Raw genomic sequence first — 20,478 nt, 5'->3', positions numbered from 1 at the left:
CGGCTTCATTTACTGGCAGTGGGGCCCATTCATTAGGGGAGCAGTGATCCAGAAAACGGAGCCAGGCCAGACACGTTAATTAGTGCCGGGTGCTGGTGGCCAGACAGGGAAGGGGCACCCAGCAATGCACAGATGTGGTGGCACGGCCACTGTGCTGCGTGAGGTCACAAGCTGGTGACATAGCCATGGGGTGCAAGGTGTCAGTGGCTGGTGATGGACAGGAGGTGGCTGGTTGGGATCACCCCAGGAACATCTCTGCCAAATGTGCCATGATGGGGGCAGCTTTTGCACGCCGAGCCCTGAGCAGCCATTTCCTTGCTTATGTGCAGGTTGGTGGTTAAGAAGACAAAAAATGGTATTTCTGTGTGCAGACCCCTTAGCCAGGTGTGTGTGGGGGGCAAAGGGCTCCTGTGCTGTGGAGCTGGGAGGTGCCTGGGGACACAGCCCTTCCACTTGCCCCATGGCACTCACCGAGGCCACATTGACATAGTCGTCATCTGAGAGGGTGTCCAGCATCTCATAGACCGAGGTCTTCATCAGCTTGAGGGTGAGGCCGCTCACGCTGCCACTCCTGCAGGAGACAGCGGTGCTGGGGGCTTGGCAGCGAGGGAGCACAGGGCTGTGCTGTCCCACACAGCTTCCCTGTGGCCACTGGTGGGACAGTGGCACCTTGGCGAGCTGTGTCACCATCCTGGCCTGCCTAAGCCCGGCCATGGCCCCCACCATGTACTCACACATCCACAATGATGACCATGTCCTTTGGGGAGGAGGCACCTTGGATGTACCTGTAGGGTACAGAGTGGAGTCAGCAGGGTGGACTCATTTTGGGGGGGACCCTGACTCTGCGGGGAGCCCCAGGCACCCAGGGCTGCGGTGACCCCGTGGTGAGGAGCAGGGACGAGGCGGCTGTGGACAGGTGGAGGCGAGGACACGGCTCCTGTGGCACAGCGCAGCAGACGGCCAGTGCCTGCCGCTGCGCACCGTGTCAGCCTAACGAGCTCTAAATGCTAAACTCTTCCATCATCACAGGCCCTTTCCTGCGTGCTGATTATGCTGACACACACATCCATATTAAGATGCTATTTACCCCCCTGGTAGATTTAAAGGCCAGGCTGATTACGTTATTTTTAGCTACGAGGAGGAAAAATAATAACACTACGTAAATCTTCCCCAGTGAAAACAATTAGGGAACCCTTCCTCACCCTTTGAAACACCAGGTCCTGCTCTCAGCCCTGCTGTGCCATCCTGTGTGGGAGGGGGTGGCACAGTGCTCAGCACCCATCCCCAGGCACAGCCCCGCCTCACCATCCAGTTGCATGAGGCCTGATCCTGCCGTGGCTGAAGGCCAAGGGAGCCTCATTATTGGCTTGATCAGGATCAGGCCTTGTGTGAATTAATTAGTGTGTTATTAGTATCAATTACTCACCACTACTGGGGAGGACTGGGGAAGGGGCAGGCTCTGATTGTTAATCCCAGGGCCTGATGTTCCCTAATTATAAGTGATTACCCGGGTGGGATGAAGGATGCTGGCACATGGGGCCCTCCTGACATGGGTGCAGCATCCCTCAGCAGCTTCCTCTCATTCTGGGGTGCAGGACGGGCAGCTGCCAGCCTGAGAAGGGGCTCTTGAAGCCTGCCCTGCCCCCGGGGCTGGGCTGTCGGTGTTGCACAGAGCCCAGCTAAGATGCTGCCCATAATGGGCTGTGGCAGCGCATCCATCTCCGGCTGCCTGGCTCAGATGAATATCCTGGGCTCAGCAGGAGACGGTTGTGGCTAATGGGGCCATTCATCAGGGGAGGGGAAGGCAGGCGAGTGGCACCCGTGGCCCCACGGCCGCGGCCAGGATTGTGGCCCTGGAGCAGCGAAGGCTGTGTCCTGCATGGGACCTCAGTGTGGGAGCAGGAGAAGACCCCGAAGGGGGGTTGTTCCCCGGGGTGTGCTGTCCCCCAGCACAAAGGGTGCTGCTGCTCCTCCATGGCTGGGTGGACAACCAGGTGGCCAGCCTGGCTAGTGGGCAGGGAGCTGAGCTCAGTAGCCCCCATACACATCAGCAGCCCCTGCCCCAAACCAGCCTTCCAGTCCCCGCTCTGCAATAACCTGCACAGACACCCCGCCAGGGAACAGTTAATAATTAATGTTGAGCAATCAAAGGCAATTAACCATAGTAGCAAGGCCATTAATTTTCTGTCAAGGAGAGGGGGCAGCTCCCGATATGCGCAGGGGGCCAGGCAGGGGGATGATCCCTTGGGATACAGGGCTCCCTGGGCATGTGCCAGAGGCCTGTTCCCACTCTCCTCTCCACAACTGCAGTTTTAGGCAGCGAGTGAGGGCAGGATGGGGCTGTGGCTCTCCCAGCTCCAGCTGATAACCAGCAATTCCACACCAGCACCTCCAGCTGGGCTAAGGGGAGACCATTCATTCTCACCTCACTTGGTGTGGGCTAAATCACTGAGCCACAGCCTGGTGCTGCCTGCCCGTTCCTCACCCCATCCTCCCAGCTCATGGTTTCCAAGCTAGCTGCTACCTCATTTGGATGGGAATGCTGGGCAGGACTGAGTGCCGGCAGCCATGGCTGTGGTAAGGCAGCACAGGGTTCTCTCCACACTTTCATCTGCACCCAAGGATTTATCTCTCCATCCTGCTGTTTTTCCAGGGAGAGGGAGCCAAGCGCCACAGCTCAGATGCCCCTGCCCATTTTATGGTGTCCCTTTGCCAGTGCCAAAATGAAATGAAAAGGGGAGGGAGCTGATTGCTCCCAGCCAGGACCTCCTCCCCGCCCAGCACCCCCTTACCAGGGCCGCCGGCGCACATCATAGAGGTCGATCTTATTGGGGGCTCTCCATGGGGTGGCTGTGGAGAGAAGGCAGGTGGTGAGCAAGGCAGGGCTGTCTTGGGGTGGGGGACATGAGGGACAGGGCAGAGGGATGCCCAGGGCTGAGGAAGCAGCAGGCTCAGGTGGGGAGCTCACACCAATGGGTTTTGGCACAGTACGGTTACACGTGTCACACCAGGCCCAGGGGATTGCTCATCACATCTAACAGTCAGAGGGCCTTGGCTGCCCTTGGTCACAGCCCCTCTGTCCCACAGCCTCTCCCTGCCACGCACCAGGGTAGTAGCGGGTGACACCGGTGGCGCTGCCGAAGACCTGCCAGAGCAGGGAGGGATCCTCCTTCCGGTTCTCGATGAAAACGTCCTCCAGGGCCTGTGTCCAGTTCAGCTCGTTGAGGATGACGGTGGCTGCGGGATACAGAGACAGGGGTGGGTAGGTTGAGGGAGCAGTGGAGCTGGGGGTGGGCTGAGGGCTGATGGGGACTGTGGTGTCCCCACATGATGGCAGGGAGGGAGAGGTGTGTCCCCCTCCGCCACTTCCCAAGAAGAAGCACACGGGGGCTTTCCAGCTTCTCCTACATCCCCTCGACCCCCTCACTGCCACAGGGCTCCAGCACCACCCTGCTGTCCCTTGTCCCCAGAGAAATGAGCCACTCTTCAGGGCTCCCCAGAGTGCTCACTGTCCCCACCTGCTCTGGGGCAGACACAGCCATCACTGGGGACAGCTGGCCTGCCATCTCACCGCCTTCCCAGCAAAACTCCCTGTGAAAGCCTCACTCCCCAGGGACAGTCAGCAGCTGGGAAACCCAAGGCTTGTGTCCCCATGGGCTGTGTGGAGCCTCTCAGGCCCACTCTGCATTCCCACTGGCCCTGCACCTGACACAAAAGCAATTAAGATGCTGGCAAACAGCAGTTTTAAATTACTCAGCCATTAAAGCAAAAGATAAGCTGCCAGCAGCCCTAGCCTGTGATTAATCAAGGGGGGCTGTCAGAGCACGGGGGGGAGGCCTGTGTAGTGTGGCAGGTACCGGGCTGGCACGGAGCTGGGATAGCACCTCCCTGTGCTCGCAGGGGGACCCCAAATGCTGTGGGATGGGAATCCCACAATGACCACTAGTGCTGGGTTGCCCCAGGACTGCAGCATGGAGGAGACAGTGGTGGGTGCCACTGCAGGAGCAAGGAGCCAGCAGCACCCTGAGACCAGGCACTGATGCCTCCTGGGGGACCCTCAATGCATTTTTGGGGTGCAAGAACTCTCAGGAGCACCCCATCTCTTTGGCATTGGGCAAAACAACCCAGTGTGATGCTGCAGGGGAGCCAGTGTGCATTTGAGGAGTATATTTAGCTCTCCTAAGCCTTCCTCCCACACCTGTCCCCCCTGGAAACACCATCGTCACCTGTTCAAGCCTTCACTGTGGTCCCAAGGCACTGGCAAGATGTGGGTAGGTTTCACCCAGGATGAATCCTGGATCCCTCTATCCCAGCATGACTGCTGAAGAACTGTCCTTCCCTCAGGCAGCCATGCCTTCAAACCATGATTTACTCTATCCGTATCTCCCCAGCCATTCCTCAGCACTGTGCACACACACAGCGCTGCTATCTGGGCACTTAAGATGATTTCTTGTTTGGCTCTGCCACAGGATGTGGTTTTTCCCAGAAGCGGCTATAAGCTGGCTGTCAGGCTGCTGCCTGCCTGGAGCAGCCCTGGGCAGTACTGCCAGCCTCAGGTGGGCACTGGGCTGGGCCCTGACACATCCATGATATCCCTGGCAGCACCTACACCCCAGAGCCTTGGGGCCCATCAGCCACACCAGTTGCTTGTACTGAATGCAACTCCTATATCCTCCCTGTGCTGTAACACAGCCCTTTTATTATCTCTGAGCTCAAACGCAGCCCCTACACCTTTCCTGGGCATGAATGTAGCCCCCAAATCGTCTCTGTGAACAAATACAGCCCCTATGCTCTTGCCGTGTGCAGAGTGATAAAGCTTGTCCATGGCGGGGATGGCTCCTGTCCCCCCTCAGTCGAGGCCAGAGATGCCAGCCCCACTGGTGACATCCCCGTCCCTGTCCCCATCAGAATAAGCCCAGCCCCGCCCTGCCCGCGAGCGATTGCAGATTTAATTAAAAATGGCACAGTAAATAAAACACATATAGGATGTAATTTGTGTGTGTAGCGAGGGGTGACGGCGGTGGGCGTCGCCGCAGGGTTTAATTAGCGTGCCAGGCAGCGATAGCGCCTCTCCGCCGGTCCCACCGGGACACGCTCCCGCCCACAGCTCTGCGGGGACTCGCCACGCTCACTGCTGTCCCTGGCAGGACAGGGTGGCCCCGTGCCCTCACCCCAAACCACTCTCTGTGGAGCAGCAGTTGCGGACCCTTGCCTGCACCCTGGATTTCCAGAGCACCCTGATGTGGCTGGACGTGGCCTGATCCCTGTGCTCACACACTCTGTGCCTGTGGCTGCACCCCTTTCTGGTAAGGGGCATTGGGAGGGTGTCCCTGCACTGTGACCCCCCATTGCCACATCCCCTCTCCAGCATCCCTCTCTGAGCAGCTGTGAGTCCCTGGAGCACGTTAATCTCCAGCTTGCTCTCGTCCCAGGGCTGAGTGGGGTGATTTATGTGGCCGTGGCGGAGCTCCAGCCGTGGCGTCGGCTGGCGAGCAGGGCTGAGGAGGAACGAATATTTCATCGTGCGCAGCCCACTCGGCTCGCATGATGTGCTTCATTAGCTGCCTGCCCTGCGCTAGCTGGGTAATAAAACTAATTGCAAATTTCTAATCCACCGCTGCCTCCGCGGTGAAATCATCGCACCGACGCGGCTGCGAGCGGGAACGCTCCGCTCGGGGCAGGAACAGGAACTCGGCCCCCACCACCACCATCACCACCCAGGAGACCTCAGCAAGTGCCGCCGAAACAGAGGTGTGGAGGCAGTGGTGCCTTGGGTGCTGTGGGGCAGCCGGGGATGGTCATGACAGCAGGGTCTGGGGCTGGGCACAGGATGCGGCCCGCGGGTGCTGGAGGATGTCCTCCAGCTGGGAGCGGTTCCAGCTCGGTGCCGAGCAGCCACTAGAGGGAAATGGAGACCGACTGTCACCGTGTGCCACCGCAGCAGGGCGAGGTACCGGAGAGATATGAAAGCTCGGGGACCGGCACACCGCTCGGTGGGGACTGAAGCTAGCGTGGCACATCCTATCCCATCCGCCCGTCCCTCCCTCCCTGCCCGCTCCCGGGCTGGCCCACCAGCCATCCCCGTTTCTAGATCAGCCTGTGCCCTCCGGGAGCCACAGGGGCACGGCTGCAGGGCTGACACCCCCTGCACGTCCTGGCAGCAGGGGCTGCCCCGGGGTGGTAACACACTGTCCTGCAGCCACCATTGGCTTCCTGCGGGATTGTAGCTCCCTTTTCTCCCTTTTCATGACCTCAGCCCCAAGTAGGCTGAAGACAGGCAGCATGCCCGCTTCGCCCTCTCCCACTGCCCAGCCACGTCTCACTCCCTTCTACAAGCAGGTCAGTGCTGCTGCCTCTGTAGGTGCTCCTGCACAGAGCTGCTCCATCCCTCTGAACGTCTCTGGCACCTGCTCTGAGCCTCCTTGAGCTTTGCTGGTTTCTTCTGCAGGAGGATGAGAGCCATGTGGGCACAGCTGAGCTTCACCCTGTGCCATAATCACCACCTCTCCTTTGCTCCCCATCCCCTCCCTAATAACTCCTAATCCCTGATCTGCCTCTTTTGCCTGTGTTGAGCCCTTGAGGGTCCCTGGGGAAGGACACATTGTCACCTCGGTCCTGATACAGTGACTCTGCCTCATTTCATTGCCTGCCCGTCTGGGAGCCAGCCTGCCCTGGCACCAAGACCCAGTTGGGGCACCCAAAGGTGATGGTCCCTGAGGCTGCAGTGCTCCAGGCAAGAGAGGTGGATGCCCAACCAGGCAGTGCAAAGCAGAGAGGATGAGGAGGGGCACTCACAGCCTTTGTAGATGTCCGTGGGGATCTGCACAGCAGCGTATGAATAGTTAACCTTGGTCTTGAAGTTGTCATCATCAGTGAACTCCAGCTTCAAGGAGTTGGACTTCTCCCTCTCGATCTCTTCTCCATCGGGATCGTCCTGGGGAAGGAGCAAAGCACATGGGGTCACCCAGGGTTCCAGCCCTGGATGAATGGTGGGAATGCCATCACCTGAAGCCCATCACCAAATGCTCCCTGGGGTGACCAGTCCTGCTGGCTCTCGTGTGGATTTGGCCTGCAGGCTGTGCCAGAGCTGGTGGCACAGGGGACCAGGTGCCAGGAGCGGGTGGGCACAAAGGCAAGCGCCAGTTGCCCCTTGCCTCTCCAGCTTTGGTAGCACAGCAGGTATTAAATCAGACATAGAAAAAAAAAAATCAAAAAAAGGCCTTGAAAATCAATTAGCAGCAAAAGGCAACTATCAAAGAGCAAATTAAAACGGAGTGCAGCTTAGCGCTCTGTCAATAAGCAATGCAAACAGTATTTAATTATGGTGGAGAGACGGCGAATTCCCCACTGCCGGTGCTGGAACACATTTCCTCACCTTCCCAGCCCTCCTCTCCATTCCCCAGTCCTGCTGCCAGCATGGCACTGAGGGTAAAATCCCTCTGGAAAGGCAGGCAGGGCTGAGCTGGTGCAGGCAGAACAGCTGGGTGGTTGCAGACAGGGGACAGGGTGGGAGCTGAAACATGAGGCCATGTGGGGAAAAGTGAGAATGGGGGTGGAGTCACTACAGAGCTGGAGAAACTGCCTCAGCCACCCCACCAGGAGCAAAGAAACCCAGGAGAAGGTGCTGGCTCTGAGCTGCCCATCCTGCCACGAGCCCAGCAGCTGGGGAAGGCTGTTTGCAGCCAGCTGTGGGATGCTCGGGGTAGAAAGGAGGGAGAGGAGGATGCTGCAGCACCTGCTCTTTGTGCTCCTGGAGCTACATCCCTGCTGAAGAGGGCAGAGATGCAGAGCTGCCTGCCCCAACCACAAGCAGGGACAGGCAACAGTGCCAAGCCCAAGCTGGGATAGAAACCTGGAGGGATGGCCCACACTGTCCCACAGCAAAGTACCATGACACCAGGGGACACCAGGGGACACCAGAAGTAGGGGATGGTCCCATCCTGCTGTCCTCAATGGCCCACTGCGAGTATCTCTGTCACTGGTCAGGCTCCCCTTGACAAAACCCAGGCAACAAATACCTGAATTTCTCATAGGAAAAGCCATATATTTAAAGGAAAACAATGTGTTTGGGAAATAAACTATGAAGCTTGTTTAACACCCATCCTGGTCTCCTCCCCTCTTCCCCTTCACAGATTGACATGGAGAAATGTCACCTCCCCTGCAACAGCTCCAGCCGGCCGCTAAGGTGCTGACATTCCCATGACATTGAGAGGGGTGGCCAAACCATTCGCCACAGCTCGGGAGAGTAACAGGATTGATATGCAAGGTTTGGGTTTAATTCCAGCTGATGGATTGTGAGTGTAAACACACTGCCCAGCCGACCCTGTGCAGGGGCTCCAGCTGCCCAGAAAGATACTGAATTCAACTACGGCCGCAGTAGCCAAGCAGGAGGCAGGCAGGGACTGTTCCCAGCTCCCTGGAGCCATGTTTCTGAGATCAAAATCCAGATTATGCTCTCAATTTCATATAGATCTGGAGAAAAGGCACAAAACTGACTGCTGGAGCCTCTGCAAAGCCATGATGCTGCAGCAGAGGCCATGGGCTACCCAGAGAGTGGATCTGGCCCCAAGCCTGCTGTCCATGGGGGCTCAGCTCTCTGGGGGAAAGCACACACCATAGTTCATCCCTGCAAACCTCTCCAAGCACCAGTGATACAGAGGTGCCTGCTGAAAACAGGCTTTGGGATAACGCTGTGGCCTGAGGGCATCTGCAGCACCGAAAACTCTGCTTTGACACTAAACCCTTTTTTCCTCAACCCAGCAAATTCCTGGTGACAGCTCCCCATCCCTCCCCATCTCAGATCTGCCAGGCACCCTGCCACAGCCCATCCGCTGCCCCTGCCACCACCAGCAGCTGGAAAATCCAACTCTCCCTCTTTCCCCCACGCTGGCATGGCTATTCCCCACTTAATCGGAGCTGGAACTACTGTATATAATTACTGCTCCTCTGTTTATCATTATTCCGTGATCTCACCCACTTCTGAGGGGCTAATTTGTATGCTGCCAGCTTTGGCGCTGTCTGGCTGCTCTCATTCATGGAGCTGTAAAGAGGCACATGTATAGATCTTGGGGACAAATATACAGCTATCTATACGTGGGGCACTTCATGCATCACTGACACCTATATGGCAAACAGACCTGCAGAAAGAGCTACGTTTGCCCTTTATCCATAAATCCCCCAACCTCAACCAAGTTATTTCTGTTTAGGCCAGGCTGAATTTGGCCCCTGAAAGGGGGTAATTTCCAGCCACATGAAGGCAGGTGAAGCTGTCACCAGCCCAGGCTGGGAGGGGAGCATCTGGGATACAAGGAGACACTTTGGGAAAGCTGCGGGAAGAAATTCTGCATTAAATTTAAATTAGAGCAAAGCAGATGATTCAAGTTCTCCTGAATTTACATCGCTTTAACTGTGAGCATCTCGGCAGGCCCCCAGCCAGATCTTGCAGCATTCCTCATCATTACATTTCAAAAGAACTTGGAAACATCTATTTATCTGTTACAGTATGTACAACGTAACGCAAATAGATGCTACAGTTTGAATATATTATTTGCTACACACCATTAGAAATCGACTCCACAGTGATATATCAATATGATACGTATTTACTGCTTCAGCAAGAAGTCATCACGCCCTGAGAGCTTTTGCCATCTCCAGTGCTTTCACAGCTGGGCTGTCACTCACATTTTGTCTTCAGTCTCCGGAAATGACAGACAGGGGACAAAACCCAGAGATGCCCCAACACCTGGTGAGCACCAGCAGTGCCACCCAACAGCTTTCCTGGAGGCTGCCATGCTCTGGGCAAGTGCCTGCCCTCTGTCCCATCCAGGCTGGTGCTGGCTGAGGAGAGCCAGGGCAGCAGGACTGTCGTGGCCCCCAGGGTTTGGAGCTGTGGATGGAGCTGGGGACGTGACCTGGTGCAGCAGCAATGCCTCGTCCCCAGCAGCTCCTGCAGATGCAAACACCCTGTTCATTGCTCATCTCCATGGGAACCAGCCATCACAGCTAATGATGGCTGCTTAAACGGCAGCCCCGATGACAAACGCAGAGCTGATCTGGCCACAGCATCCCGGCAGCATCGCTGCCTCCCCTGGCCTGCCCCACGCAGCCTGGTCGGGAACACACCGCACTGAGATCCCTTCTCAATCTCCCAGGGGCACCCATCCATGCTAAGTCAGCAAAGGCCAGCGAAATATTCATATCAACATGCTGCGATTCTGCTAATAATGGATATAAATGCCAGCCCCATCACATGGCTGAGAAACTCCAGGCCTGTGCAGAAGGGTCTTTCTCCTTAAATATATCAGTTTTTCCTGAAATGCGGTGATTTAATGCCAAGGAGGGACGTGATGTGTTCTCCAGCCAGATTCCTGCTTTTACAGCAGCCCAGGTTATAAATAACAATCAGCTTCTCCCGCCAGCCTGCTCCCCTATCCCCCTTCACTTTTTTTTAATCTTTGCCAAAGGTACTGTTTAGAGATCTTTCTAGACCATTTATTTTTAAATTACCAGCCAGAGGAGAGAAGTTAAAAAAAATATAAAAAAAAAAAAGAAAAAAGGCAAAAGAAAGAAACTTCTCGGGCTGATAGCTTATCATGAGGAAATCCAAATGTCACATTAGTTGAGAAAGTTGGAAGATTAAATTTTCCAACACCCTTCATCTGCTGCTGCTGACATTTAGGGGCCTTTTTTCCCCCCTCCTCCCTCTCCTTGCTGCATCTACTGAGCGGGATGAGCAGTGAGAGGGGCGAGCAGAGAGTGGGCAGCCCCAGCATCCCCTGCACCAGAGGGGGCTGAGGCTGGCATGGAGCCTCCCACCATCAGCCCCTCGCTCTCAGCCCTCCCCAGGAGCTCTGGAGGGTGCTGGAGGGCTGACCTTGGGGCCAGGATACCTTCACAAAGCTGTGCTGTTTTCCACCTGAGTACAGTATGAACCAGCCTCAGCTTTGACAAGCATCATCCCCTGCCATGAACACAGCACAAAAGATGGAAAATTCCTTTATTTCTGTGTTGTTCTGCCGGTGACACCCAACTGAGACCATCTGCTGATTTCAACACTTCTCCCCACATAAACCCCATGGCCCTTGCTAGTGGGGAAAGGTGAAACCTTTGCTTCTGCAAACATTCTGAGAGCCTTGAGGACCCCTGGGAAATTTTTTCTCATGTTCCCATTTGTTAAAAACCACTTGGAAATCCAAAGTCTGTTTAGGGAGATAGTGGAGCTGAGGTGCAGGCAAAATGATTAGGAAGCTCATTTCCTTCTCACTGCAGTTAAAGCCAGTGTAAGGCTTGTGAATAAGCCCCAGTTACGGGGAGCAGCCATTGTCCATCAGCACCAACTCTGGCTCAGCTACATCCTGCTCCATTTAAATAGAAAAACTGAAGCTAAATAAAGAAAGGATGGAAAGAGCACTATTACGTTCCATTCAGACCTTCTGGTATCATCTCCCTCCTTTTTTACTTCAACAGCATCTTCTTTTTTTTCCCCATTATTTTTGTTGGAATTAAATTTGCTGGGATTTCACTGGCAAGGAAGCAACAGCACAGGTAGGGAAGTGCCCTCGCTGCCAAACCCACATACCTCAGCAACAGGACACCCCCAGTTTTGCAATTTTGCTTGTTATCTCCCTAGGACTAAACTGATGTGTCTGGTGATGGACTTGCAGGGCTGTTCCTCCTTGACAACATGTCATCTCCTCCAGGGAGGGACCAGGGATGAGGGAGCTGAGCCCTGCATCCCTCAGGGACACTGTGCCATGCCACCACCACGCATAGCTTCTCCCCAGTGTCCCATGTACTGGAAGGGCTCCATGGGCACAGCTCCGAGGTTGAGATGCCTCCTATTTCCTCATCCTGCCGAAGGTGACCAGGGTGGCGGGGTGTGCCACTCAGGGGAACAGCGGGCATGGGGACATCCAGCTTCTGTCCCCTGCCCTGCAGCAGTGACGGCAAAAGCCCAGCCCAGCCCAGCCCGATGGATGCATTAGTCCTGCTCCTCATGGCCTGGGCTGGGAGTTGCCCTGCTCCCCAGGCTGTCTCCTCCTGCCTCAACCGCCAGCCAGTTTTTCCTTCTCTTCTATCCAAAATCCGCTTTAATGTATTTTAAGCCCATTAGCTCCATCCTCTCCAGAGCAGCCACGGCATGATCCTCTCCTCCCTCCTTTGGTAACTCCCCCAGGCTGGGGAGGGACAGGAGACATCCTCTGCATCCTCAGATCTGAATGAGTGGGACTGTGGGCAGGGAGACCTGCTCAGGAGAGCAAACGCCCTCCACTCCGGTCACAGCATCTGCCCGACCTCTCCTTCCCACCTCCCCCCTCCCTCCGTGGCTGCTTCCCCTGTCACTGCCTGGGGACAATGGCACTGGCAGTTAGTCAGTAACTCAGCTTTGAAGGCATCCATCCTCCACTCCAGCCTGCTCCTGCTCTGCTCTGGGGCATAAACTCCCAGGTGGGTTGAGAGGAGAGCAAAGGTCAGTGCAGCGCATGTCACCCAAGCTGGTGGGACCCCATCAAGCCCAGATCCTCTCCTCCCTTCTGCACAGGGCCTTCTAAATGCTCTTGGGATCACCTGAGTGTTATTTTCGGATGAGGCCATGTGATTTGCAAGTGGTTTGCTGCCAACACCATGTCCTCTCCCGCTGTGTTACCGTCTCTCGCTGGCACATCTGCTGCCAGGTCTGCCTTGGGACAAGGACCAGTTCTGGTGCACCAGCATTGGCTGGGGCTGTCCCCAAGGCTGCACCCTGCTGTGCTTGGGGCTCCTGGTCAGCTCCAAGGACTCTGCTCAGCAGCCTCACGCCAAGAGCATCACTGACCTGACAGGCCCCTATTTCGTAGGGATCCCACAGCGCAGTGTAGGAGCTGGGTGACCTGGCAGCAAAGTGGGGTACCCCAGGGCAGAGCGGGGTGCTGCAGGGCAGAAAGCACTGCTGGTGGGGCTCCCTGTGCCCATGGCACAGCACCTGAGTGAAATCACCGTCACCACAAGGAGGAGCTGGCAAATGCCAGCTCTCTTGGGAGCGCCGGGAGCGTGGAGCTGATGGGGCTGTAGTTAAAGCACTGATTGCCAGAAATCACAGGATGGCTGTGCTCAGAACAGGGCAGAGAATTAGATTCAGTCTCTAATTAAAGGTTTGCTCTTCATTTGAATTTCAGATGCCAGCTTTAATTTTAGAAACTTTTGCAGGCAGCAGAGCAACCTGCCCACCTGCCGGCTGCCAGGCCCGGTGCTCGTGGACAGATGTCACCATGGCTCAGCTGGGGGGACATGGCTGCACACCGGGCACTTGCTGCCCACTGCAGAATCTGGTTACACCAGCTGTGACAAATGCTGTGCCATGACCCCTGGTACAATGCTGGGACAGACTGGCAAGGGGCCCAGCACTAGGCCAGGGTGGTGGCTGTGCCAAAGATTCCACAGAGGCAGTACTCACATATTCAGTGTCAGCCTTGGAGTCATAGTACTCGATGTCTTCCTCCTGCAGAGAAAGGGGAGAGCTGTTAGTGCCAGTCAAGGACAGGGATGGGAGAGGAGTCCCTCCCCTGACTTGCCCCCTCAGCACCTCTGCCATGCTGTTGGCAGCCACCACATTGCTGGGGACTGAACCCTTCCCAGCCCATGCTGTCCTTGGGACATGTTCAGGACCTCACATCCTCCACATCCACCCTCGGAGGACTGGCCATCGCCTGCCATGCTTCCCTCTGCTCATGACTGCTGTGAGCCACAGCACAGAGGGGCCATGCACAGCCTCCACCACGGCCAACAGCCCCGTGATGGTGACATCAGTGTGACTGTGGCCTCTGCACTGTCACCAGGTGCAAGCCTGTGCCACGTCCCCACAGCCAGGGTGCTCTGGTTCTGTTGCAAACATCAGGAGCCACAGAAGAGCCAGGTATAGGGCAGCGTGGCAGGCAGCAGCCCTGCAGCCACCCAGGCCCTCTCCCTGCACTGCAGGAACATGGAGAAAAGTGTCCTTGCTTCCACAGAGAAATGCACGTCCTTAATTTGGGGTATTTAGAGCCTATTTAAGCAGAAAGGTCTGCTTGGATTCCTCTTCCCAGAGTGTCAGGATGCGAGACAGCTGATAAAATTCCTGAAGAGGCAATTGGGAGAGCAGCGATGCTGTCACAACAGCGTTCCGTGTACCATCAGAAAGGGTAATTAAAGGGCACTCGGAGACTCTTCCCAGCGTGCCGGGACCGAGCGTGATGCCGGCACACCGGCAGCCGTCCTGCTGCTGACACGTCTGCCAGTCAATCAGCATCAGCAGCCAACCAGCCTTCCCCGGCACGGCAGCGCCTTGGGGAGATTATTGCTGTTGTTACCTAACGAGGAAAGTGATCTGGACCCCGAGCAGAAACACGGCCAAAACCTCAATGGCGCTGACTGCATCCCTGCCTGCTCCTGCTCTGCTGCTGCCTGTGTCGCACCCGGCCTGGACACAGCCTTGTGCCAGGCACGGTGGCACCGCGACATCCATGCCAGCCTGGTCACGGGTTTGTGCCAGAGAAAGGGAGCAGCAGGTGTGAGAAGCTCTCCAGGCAGCCGGCAGCACCCATTCCGCCACCCTGGCCCCACTGAGTGCTGGCAGTCACTAACCCCTCACCGGCATTACCCTCTAGCCACAAATCTGCTCCCCAGAGGGGTTTGCAGTGGCTTCTCCCGGCTTCCCAAGAGGTGGGATAGCCCCTGAAGCTAATCTTGGGGGCATGGACAGCAGGGGATCCCGGCAGGCTGCGCAGCCGGTGTCTCCCCAGGATGGGAATTGCAAAGGGCAATTCCTCCTGAGAAGAGGGACCGTCACTTCTTCCGCGGCCTCTGCGACTCTTAATGATTGCGATAAGAAAGCACCGGGAAGGGAAAGTGGAAAAAAAAAAAAAAAAAAAAATTGACGCAGCATCTTCCAATTTCTGTTATTAAAAAGCCCAGTCATTAAGGGAACGCACTTATTAATTATCTGTGATTTGTTGTGAAATGCTGAGGGGTTTACAACAACAAGAAAGGAAAAAAAAAATCAATTTCTCTTCAGCTGCCCTCCCCGCGCCGCTGCCGGCCCCACGCCCGCCCCTGGCCCTCGCCGGCACTGCCGCCTCCCCGGGTCCGCGGCCATCTGCACTTCCTAATTAAAGGAACCCCCGGGAGACCCGTAACGCAAACGAGCTAATTTCATGTTTAATGATCTTTAATCAGGAGTGAGTGTGACTAACAACGGCCATCCAGAAGGTGCTTTGTTATTCATTTTATTTGCCACTGGCTCCTCCGAAAAGCTCGATTCCCCTCCCACCCGCAGAGGCCCCGCTCCCGCAGCGGAGAGGGCACGAGGTGATGATGCTCGGGCACGAGAGCCGCTCCCCTGATCCTGCTTTCACCCGCTCCAGCACTCCCACGGCACGGCACAGGAGCTGACCTCCGGCAAGGAGGAGTCACAGAGCCCTTGCCACGCACTCTTTGAAGCCCTGACAACCCCAGGAGCAGCTGGGTGAGATCTCAGCCACACGCAGGCTGTGGCTGAGGTTTCCACGTGTGAGACAGCACGTGTGGGACAGCCAGCACCAGCGTGGCCCTGGCCCTGAGTGTGCCCTGATGCCAGGCGCTACGATCCTGGCCACAACCCTGCTGATGCTGGGGGTTTTCATGGGGTTCCAAGGGTGCCTGGGGGAGCTGGCAGGGCATCTGTGTCCTTGCCACTTGGAAGCCAGTGGCTATTCCGGGAAGGAGGGATAGAGCCCTCAGAGATGCTCTAAAAAGATGCCATGGGTATCCCAAGAGGCAACAAGGGGTCTCTTTTCCCTAATATTTTTTTTTTTAAACCACATTTGCCTTCTTCACATAATCCTCTCCTCTTCCTCTGGTCCATGTTAAGCTCAGCAGCAGGTCTGTGTAAATAGCACTGATATTTCTAGAGCCTTTCAGAATAAATACCAATAAAGAAAACAAGGGTGTGAAGATGTCAAGGGATTTCAAGGCAAAATATTGTCCCTGTCTCTTGCACCCGAGCCTGCAGGAAGCACACACTGGTTCCCATTGCAGGGGAGGCAGACAAGGAGGAGCTGCTGTTCTGTGATGTGTTACTGCCCATTTTCTTGTACCTAAATTGCCAAATGCCACCTGCACAGCTGTGTCACTGGTGGGTAAGTGCGGGGTTATTTCAGCTCCTAAACCCTCAGTGCAACACTCTGGGAGCTCAGTGCAATCCCAGACTGATCTGCAACTGTCCCTGAAGCCACCACCCAGGCTTCTCCAGCAAAGCCACCAAGGAACCACCGCACCTGCACCAAACCCTTGTGGTTCAGTGTCACTGGGCAACCCCTGGCCAAGGCTTGACTCAGGTGGGACCTCCTGGAGGTGGCCCTGGGGATGCTGCATGCCAGAGTCTCCCCAGGGACCCTGGCTCCTGCCTGACCCCCTTGAGCCCTCCCTAGGAGCCCTGTGCTCCACACCTTCAGCATTTTCACACCGAAACACCAAGCAAAAAGCTGATTACCAAAACCAGGCTGTGAGCTTCTGGAGAGCTGCAAGCTGGAGCCTTGCCAGCAGCACAAGAGAGGACCCCACTCTGGCACTGGTGCTTCCTTGCCACACACCAGCAGAACAGGTTTGAGACAAAGCCCAGGACAAAAAGGGGCACAAGGGTGTCTCAGGTAGGTGATGAGGCATTCCTGCCCCACAACCCCTGACACAGCCCTCTACAAGCATTCAAATAGATCTTTCTTTGCCTAAAACAATTACAGCAACTAAAAATAATGCTGAAAAGGTCAATACTCTGTTATCTCACTGCAGCCTAGAGATGTCAGGACGGAAGGGTCCTGGCCCAAACCTCCAAGTCAGCGACCTAACCAGGTGGCAATCAAACCATATCACACACACAGCTGCCACCACCCTAAAAAAGCCTCGAAGGAGCTATTGGTGGCACATCAGCTCCCTGCTCCAGCCATCCAGCTGGAGCACACAGCTGGCAGGGATGCTGCAGAAGGGCTATGGCTCGCTCTCCCCTATAGGGCTTTCCTGTAAAATCACCTAATCTGGCTAATCCTTCTCCCGAGGACCTGTAGGATCTGTAGTACTCCCCAGGATTGCTCACTGTCATCTTGTAAGGGTCACCCTGCTGCTCACGTGCCCTGGGGATGCTGCAGCTCCCCGGGGCAGTTTTGCAGGCAGATCCTGCTGCAGCACATTGATTTCAGTCCCTCTCAGCCTCTGGCTGTGGGTTTCATTTCTCCGAGCTGCACAGGTGACCCCTGTGGTCAGCAAATCTCTTTCAAGATTTAATTGGCTCTGGAAGAGCCAAATCCTGCAGCAGTTTGCCTTCAGGCAGTTAGGAGGAACTCGGAGGGTGGTGGGGAAGAAAAGATGGATCCCGAGCTGGCACCTGCCTGTTTTCCAGCCACTGGATGGAGCTGGTGGCAGGACCAGCATCCCAGCCCACAGCTTATCAGTGTGGGGACAAGCCAGGTGACCTGAGCTGTGCCTGCTCAGACCCGTGGGCAGTTCAGTGGGAGGGGAGAGCAAGCAGGAGCTGGTGTGCCCACACAGCACTGGGGGCTCTGCTCACATACCCACCTTTCCTCTGCCATCAGCACTTAGAGTGGACAGGAGTATTTAGGTACTTCTTCATGTCCCTGAACCATTAAGCACAACAGAAATAGCAACAGCTTCTGCTTACAGGTGCACCTTTCCTACAGAAGACATCCTTTAGTGTGTCACGGAGCTCCTGGAGCCTCATACCTGCGCTATGGCTGGGGGAGCAGAGGATGAGCAGGGTCACAGCACATCCCCACCACAGCAGCGCCACCCTGCCAAGCCCTCCTGGGTCACAAGGAGCGAGATGGGACTGCCTGATGGCTGTCCCTGGGGACTGGTTTGTGCTGGTCAATTGGTCCTGGCTGGCAGCTGGGGCTGGAATTCTCAGCCGGGTGAGTGTTCAGCCTGAGGTGTCCTAGCCCTGCCATAGGCACAGCAGCCTCTTGGCTGGGGAACAACAGAGCAAAGAAAGTGTTCCTGCTACACCTGCCACGGGGTGGTGTGAGGGCCACAGCCAGGAACAGGCTCCAAAGGGACCAGATGAATTCCTGGGAGAAATTCCTTCCTGTAATCACAGCCAGGCCTGGCTTTGACTGGTAGGGGCTGAACCTTTATTTCTACCGACCAGAGCTATTCTTGTCTATATGCACCATGATGAATCCTTTCCTAGTCCCCAGAAGGGGGAAATATTCATGGTTAGCCCCAGCCACCACAAGCTGTTGGGTAGACCAAGGAGAGGTCTGGTGGGGACCATACTTATCCTGCAGCTCTGTGAATTCCCTGCATCCCATCCACCATCAGGGGCCGTGCGCATTACCCAGGACAGGTGGAAACAGTCATCATAATCTGCCTTGGCATCTTTTTTTTAAAAGCAATTTCCTCCCTCTGCCTCTCTGACAGAGCTGGGGAAATATTTAAGTGACCTGTCAACAGTTTTTTCATCTCCCCGAGAAGATGTTTTATCTGATCACACCTCGCCAGCTATTCTTCTTTACATGGCATCTCCTGTCTGCTCCTGCTCCTTGGAGGCTGCCTCAAATGTGGCACGGCTGCTGCTCCCCTCCACTGCACCCCGGTGCCACAGGGATGCCAGCACACACAGAGGCTGTTGGAGACCCCCCACCCTTCCAGGGATAGGGTGGGATGGGACAGGATGGGATGGGATGGGATGGGATGGGATGGGATGGGATGGGATGGGATGGGATGGGATAGGATGGGAAAGCAGTACTGAGAGGAAAGCCAGCAACCCCTACACCAAACCACTGCAGTCATTGGAGATGCCATGGGTGGCCCAGCCATCTTGCAGAGTGGGGGGTCAGGAAAGCCCCCTCAAGCCCCATCCTTGGTTTTTAAGAGGGAACAGCACCGACACAGGGGTTTTGTGAATGATTTTCTTGGTCTGCTTTTCAGCCAGACTGGCGCTACAGCAGCAAGGTTGGTGCTATAGCACAGTAATTCTCCGAGCGTAATGAAAGCTGACATTATATCAAACACAATAAAGACTCTCAGTTGATGGAGATCATTCCTGAACACACAAACCCATTAAACTGAAAAAAAAAATATCAATTCTACACACTCGCCAGCCAAAAGAAAATGTGATTTGTTATCTAAAAGGGGGTTATAAACACAGCTTCAATGCACTTTCTGTGCTGTAATGAAAACTGGGTTTGAAATGGCAAGACGACTGCAAATTAGAGTATTTGATTTTATTTTCTAACTTTTTAGGTAAACCTTCTACAAGGGCAAGTGCAAGGTTACGGTGACAATCTTTCTGTTCTCAGCCGATAAGTAGGATCTGTAATTAAAGGAGGAGAAAAATGAAAGGAGGATAAGGAGCTGGCGTTCGCCCTTCTGATGCTGCTTTGAACACAAAGCCCTGCCTGCATGGCTGTGCCCAGCCCACGGGAACGGCTGCCAGGGCCCACACATGGCACGGCCCGGCACGGAACAGCACGGCCGCTGCTGCCCTGCAGACACACCCCCAGCAGTGCCAGATGGGGCAGCAGGATGGGGCAGCAGGATGGGGCAGGATCCTGCAGCCGGAGGGATGTGGCTCCCAGGGCTGTATGGCCGTGGCTGGGCACCCAGCTGTGCTGCCATGTCCCCCTGCTTTATCCCGCACCTTTCCTGAGCGGTCAGGAGCGCAGTCTCTGTTATTCCTCCTGTCCATCCCCATTTGGCAAACAGCAATCCCCTTTTCCCTGGAGTTTCGTTTCTAATGGAGCTTGAAATTATCTGGGCTTTGTTATTTCTCACGTGCTTGCAGGCGGGGGTTATGGATGGAGGCAGCGGCGTGGGGCCGTCCAGCACTTGTGATCCCTCTGCCACCTCCACAAATGTCACCGCACCCCAAAACCACCTGGTGGCTAAACCCTGTCCCCAGCAGCTCCTACATCCACAGCTCAATGTATGGCTATTTTTCTTTTCCAAGGAGAAGGGGCCTGCTGGGCTCTGACCCTTCAAAGGGCCCTTTCTAACACCAAAAGGTGGAGAGATGTGGGAGGCAGGGGGGCAGCAGGCAGAGGAAGAGGGGAGCTTCCCAGTATAGTGATGGAAAATGCAGTGAGGAAGAGGACTGGGAGAAAAACAACAGTAATAAACATTTTATGAAGCAGAAAATGGCTTATAAAGAAGTCAACTTTTAAAGGCAATTTATATAATCCTGCCAAGTGCACATAAATGCAGGGATGGATCTTTGCAGTGCTGGAGTGGCCCTTAAAGGCACAAATAGCTCCAGCAGCCCCAGCAGACCAACACGTGGTGATGATGATGATGATGATGATGATGATGATGATGATGCCCTGGGATGCATTCCGTGGCTGGCAGTGCAGATCTGCACCTGTGACAGCATCCCCCAGGTCAGCATGGCCCCCTCTCCCACACACCATGGGAGTGTGGGACACCTGAGACCCCGCTGATACTGCTGGGATGGGGCTGAAGGTCAGAAGGTCAGAAAAA

At 55.6% G+C, this 20,478-nt stretch overlaps 1 protein-coding gene across 1 annotated transcript in view; it reads right to left on the bottom strand.

Annotated features, from left to right (window-relative positions):
• Positions 1–20,478, bottom strand: part of CACNA2D2 (calcium voltage-gated channel auxiliary subunit alpha2delta 2) — a gene marked incomplete at its 3' end in the record, with an annotated part of 188,321 nt that overhangs the window by 17,114 nt on the left and 150,729 nt on the right. Inside the window, exons 4-9 of the mRNA XM_082288992.1 lie at positions 13,433–13,477; positions 6,796–6,934; positions 3,106–3,237; positions 2,793–2,850; positions 735–785; positions 472–571 (exon numbers count right to left, since the gene is read on the bottom strand). Of these exons, the coding sequence (XP_082145118.1) occupies positions 472–571; positions 735–785; positions 2,793–2,850; positions 3,106–3,237; positions 6,796–6,934; positions 13,433–13,477 (525 nt within the window). The remainder of the gene's footprint in view (positions 1–471; positions 572–734; positions 786–2,792; positions 2,851–3,105; positions 3,238–6,795; positions 6,935–13,432; positions 13,478–20,478) is intronic.

The sequence above is a fragment of the Coloeus monedula genome (assembly GCF_965178545.1).
Source record: "Coloeus monedula genome assembly, chromosome: 11".
NCBI classification, from domain to species: domain Eukaryota; kingdom Metazoa; phylum Chordata; class Aves; order Passeriformes; family Corvidae; genus Coloeus; species Coloeus monedula.
Note: the sequence above shows the minus strand (reverse complement) of the source record. Positions and strands in the feature narration are given on the sequence as shown.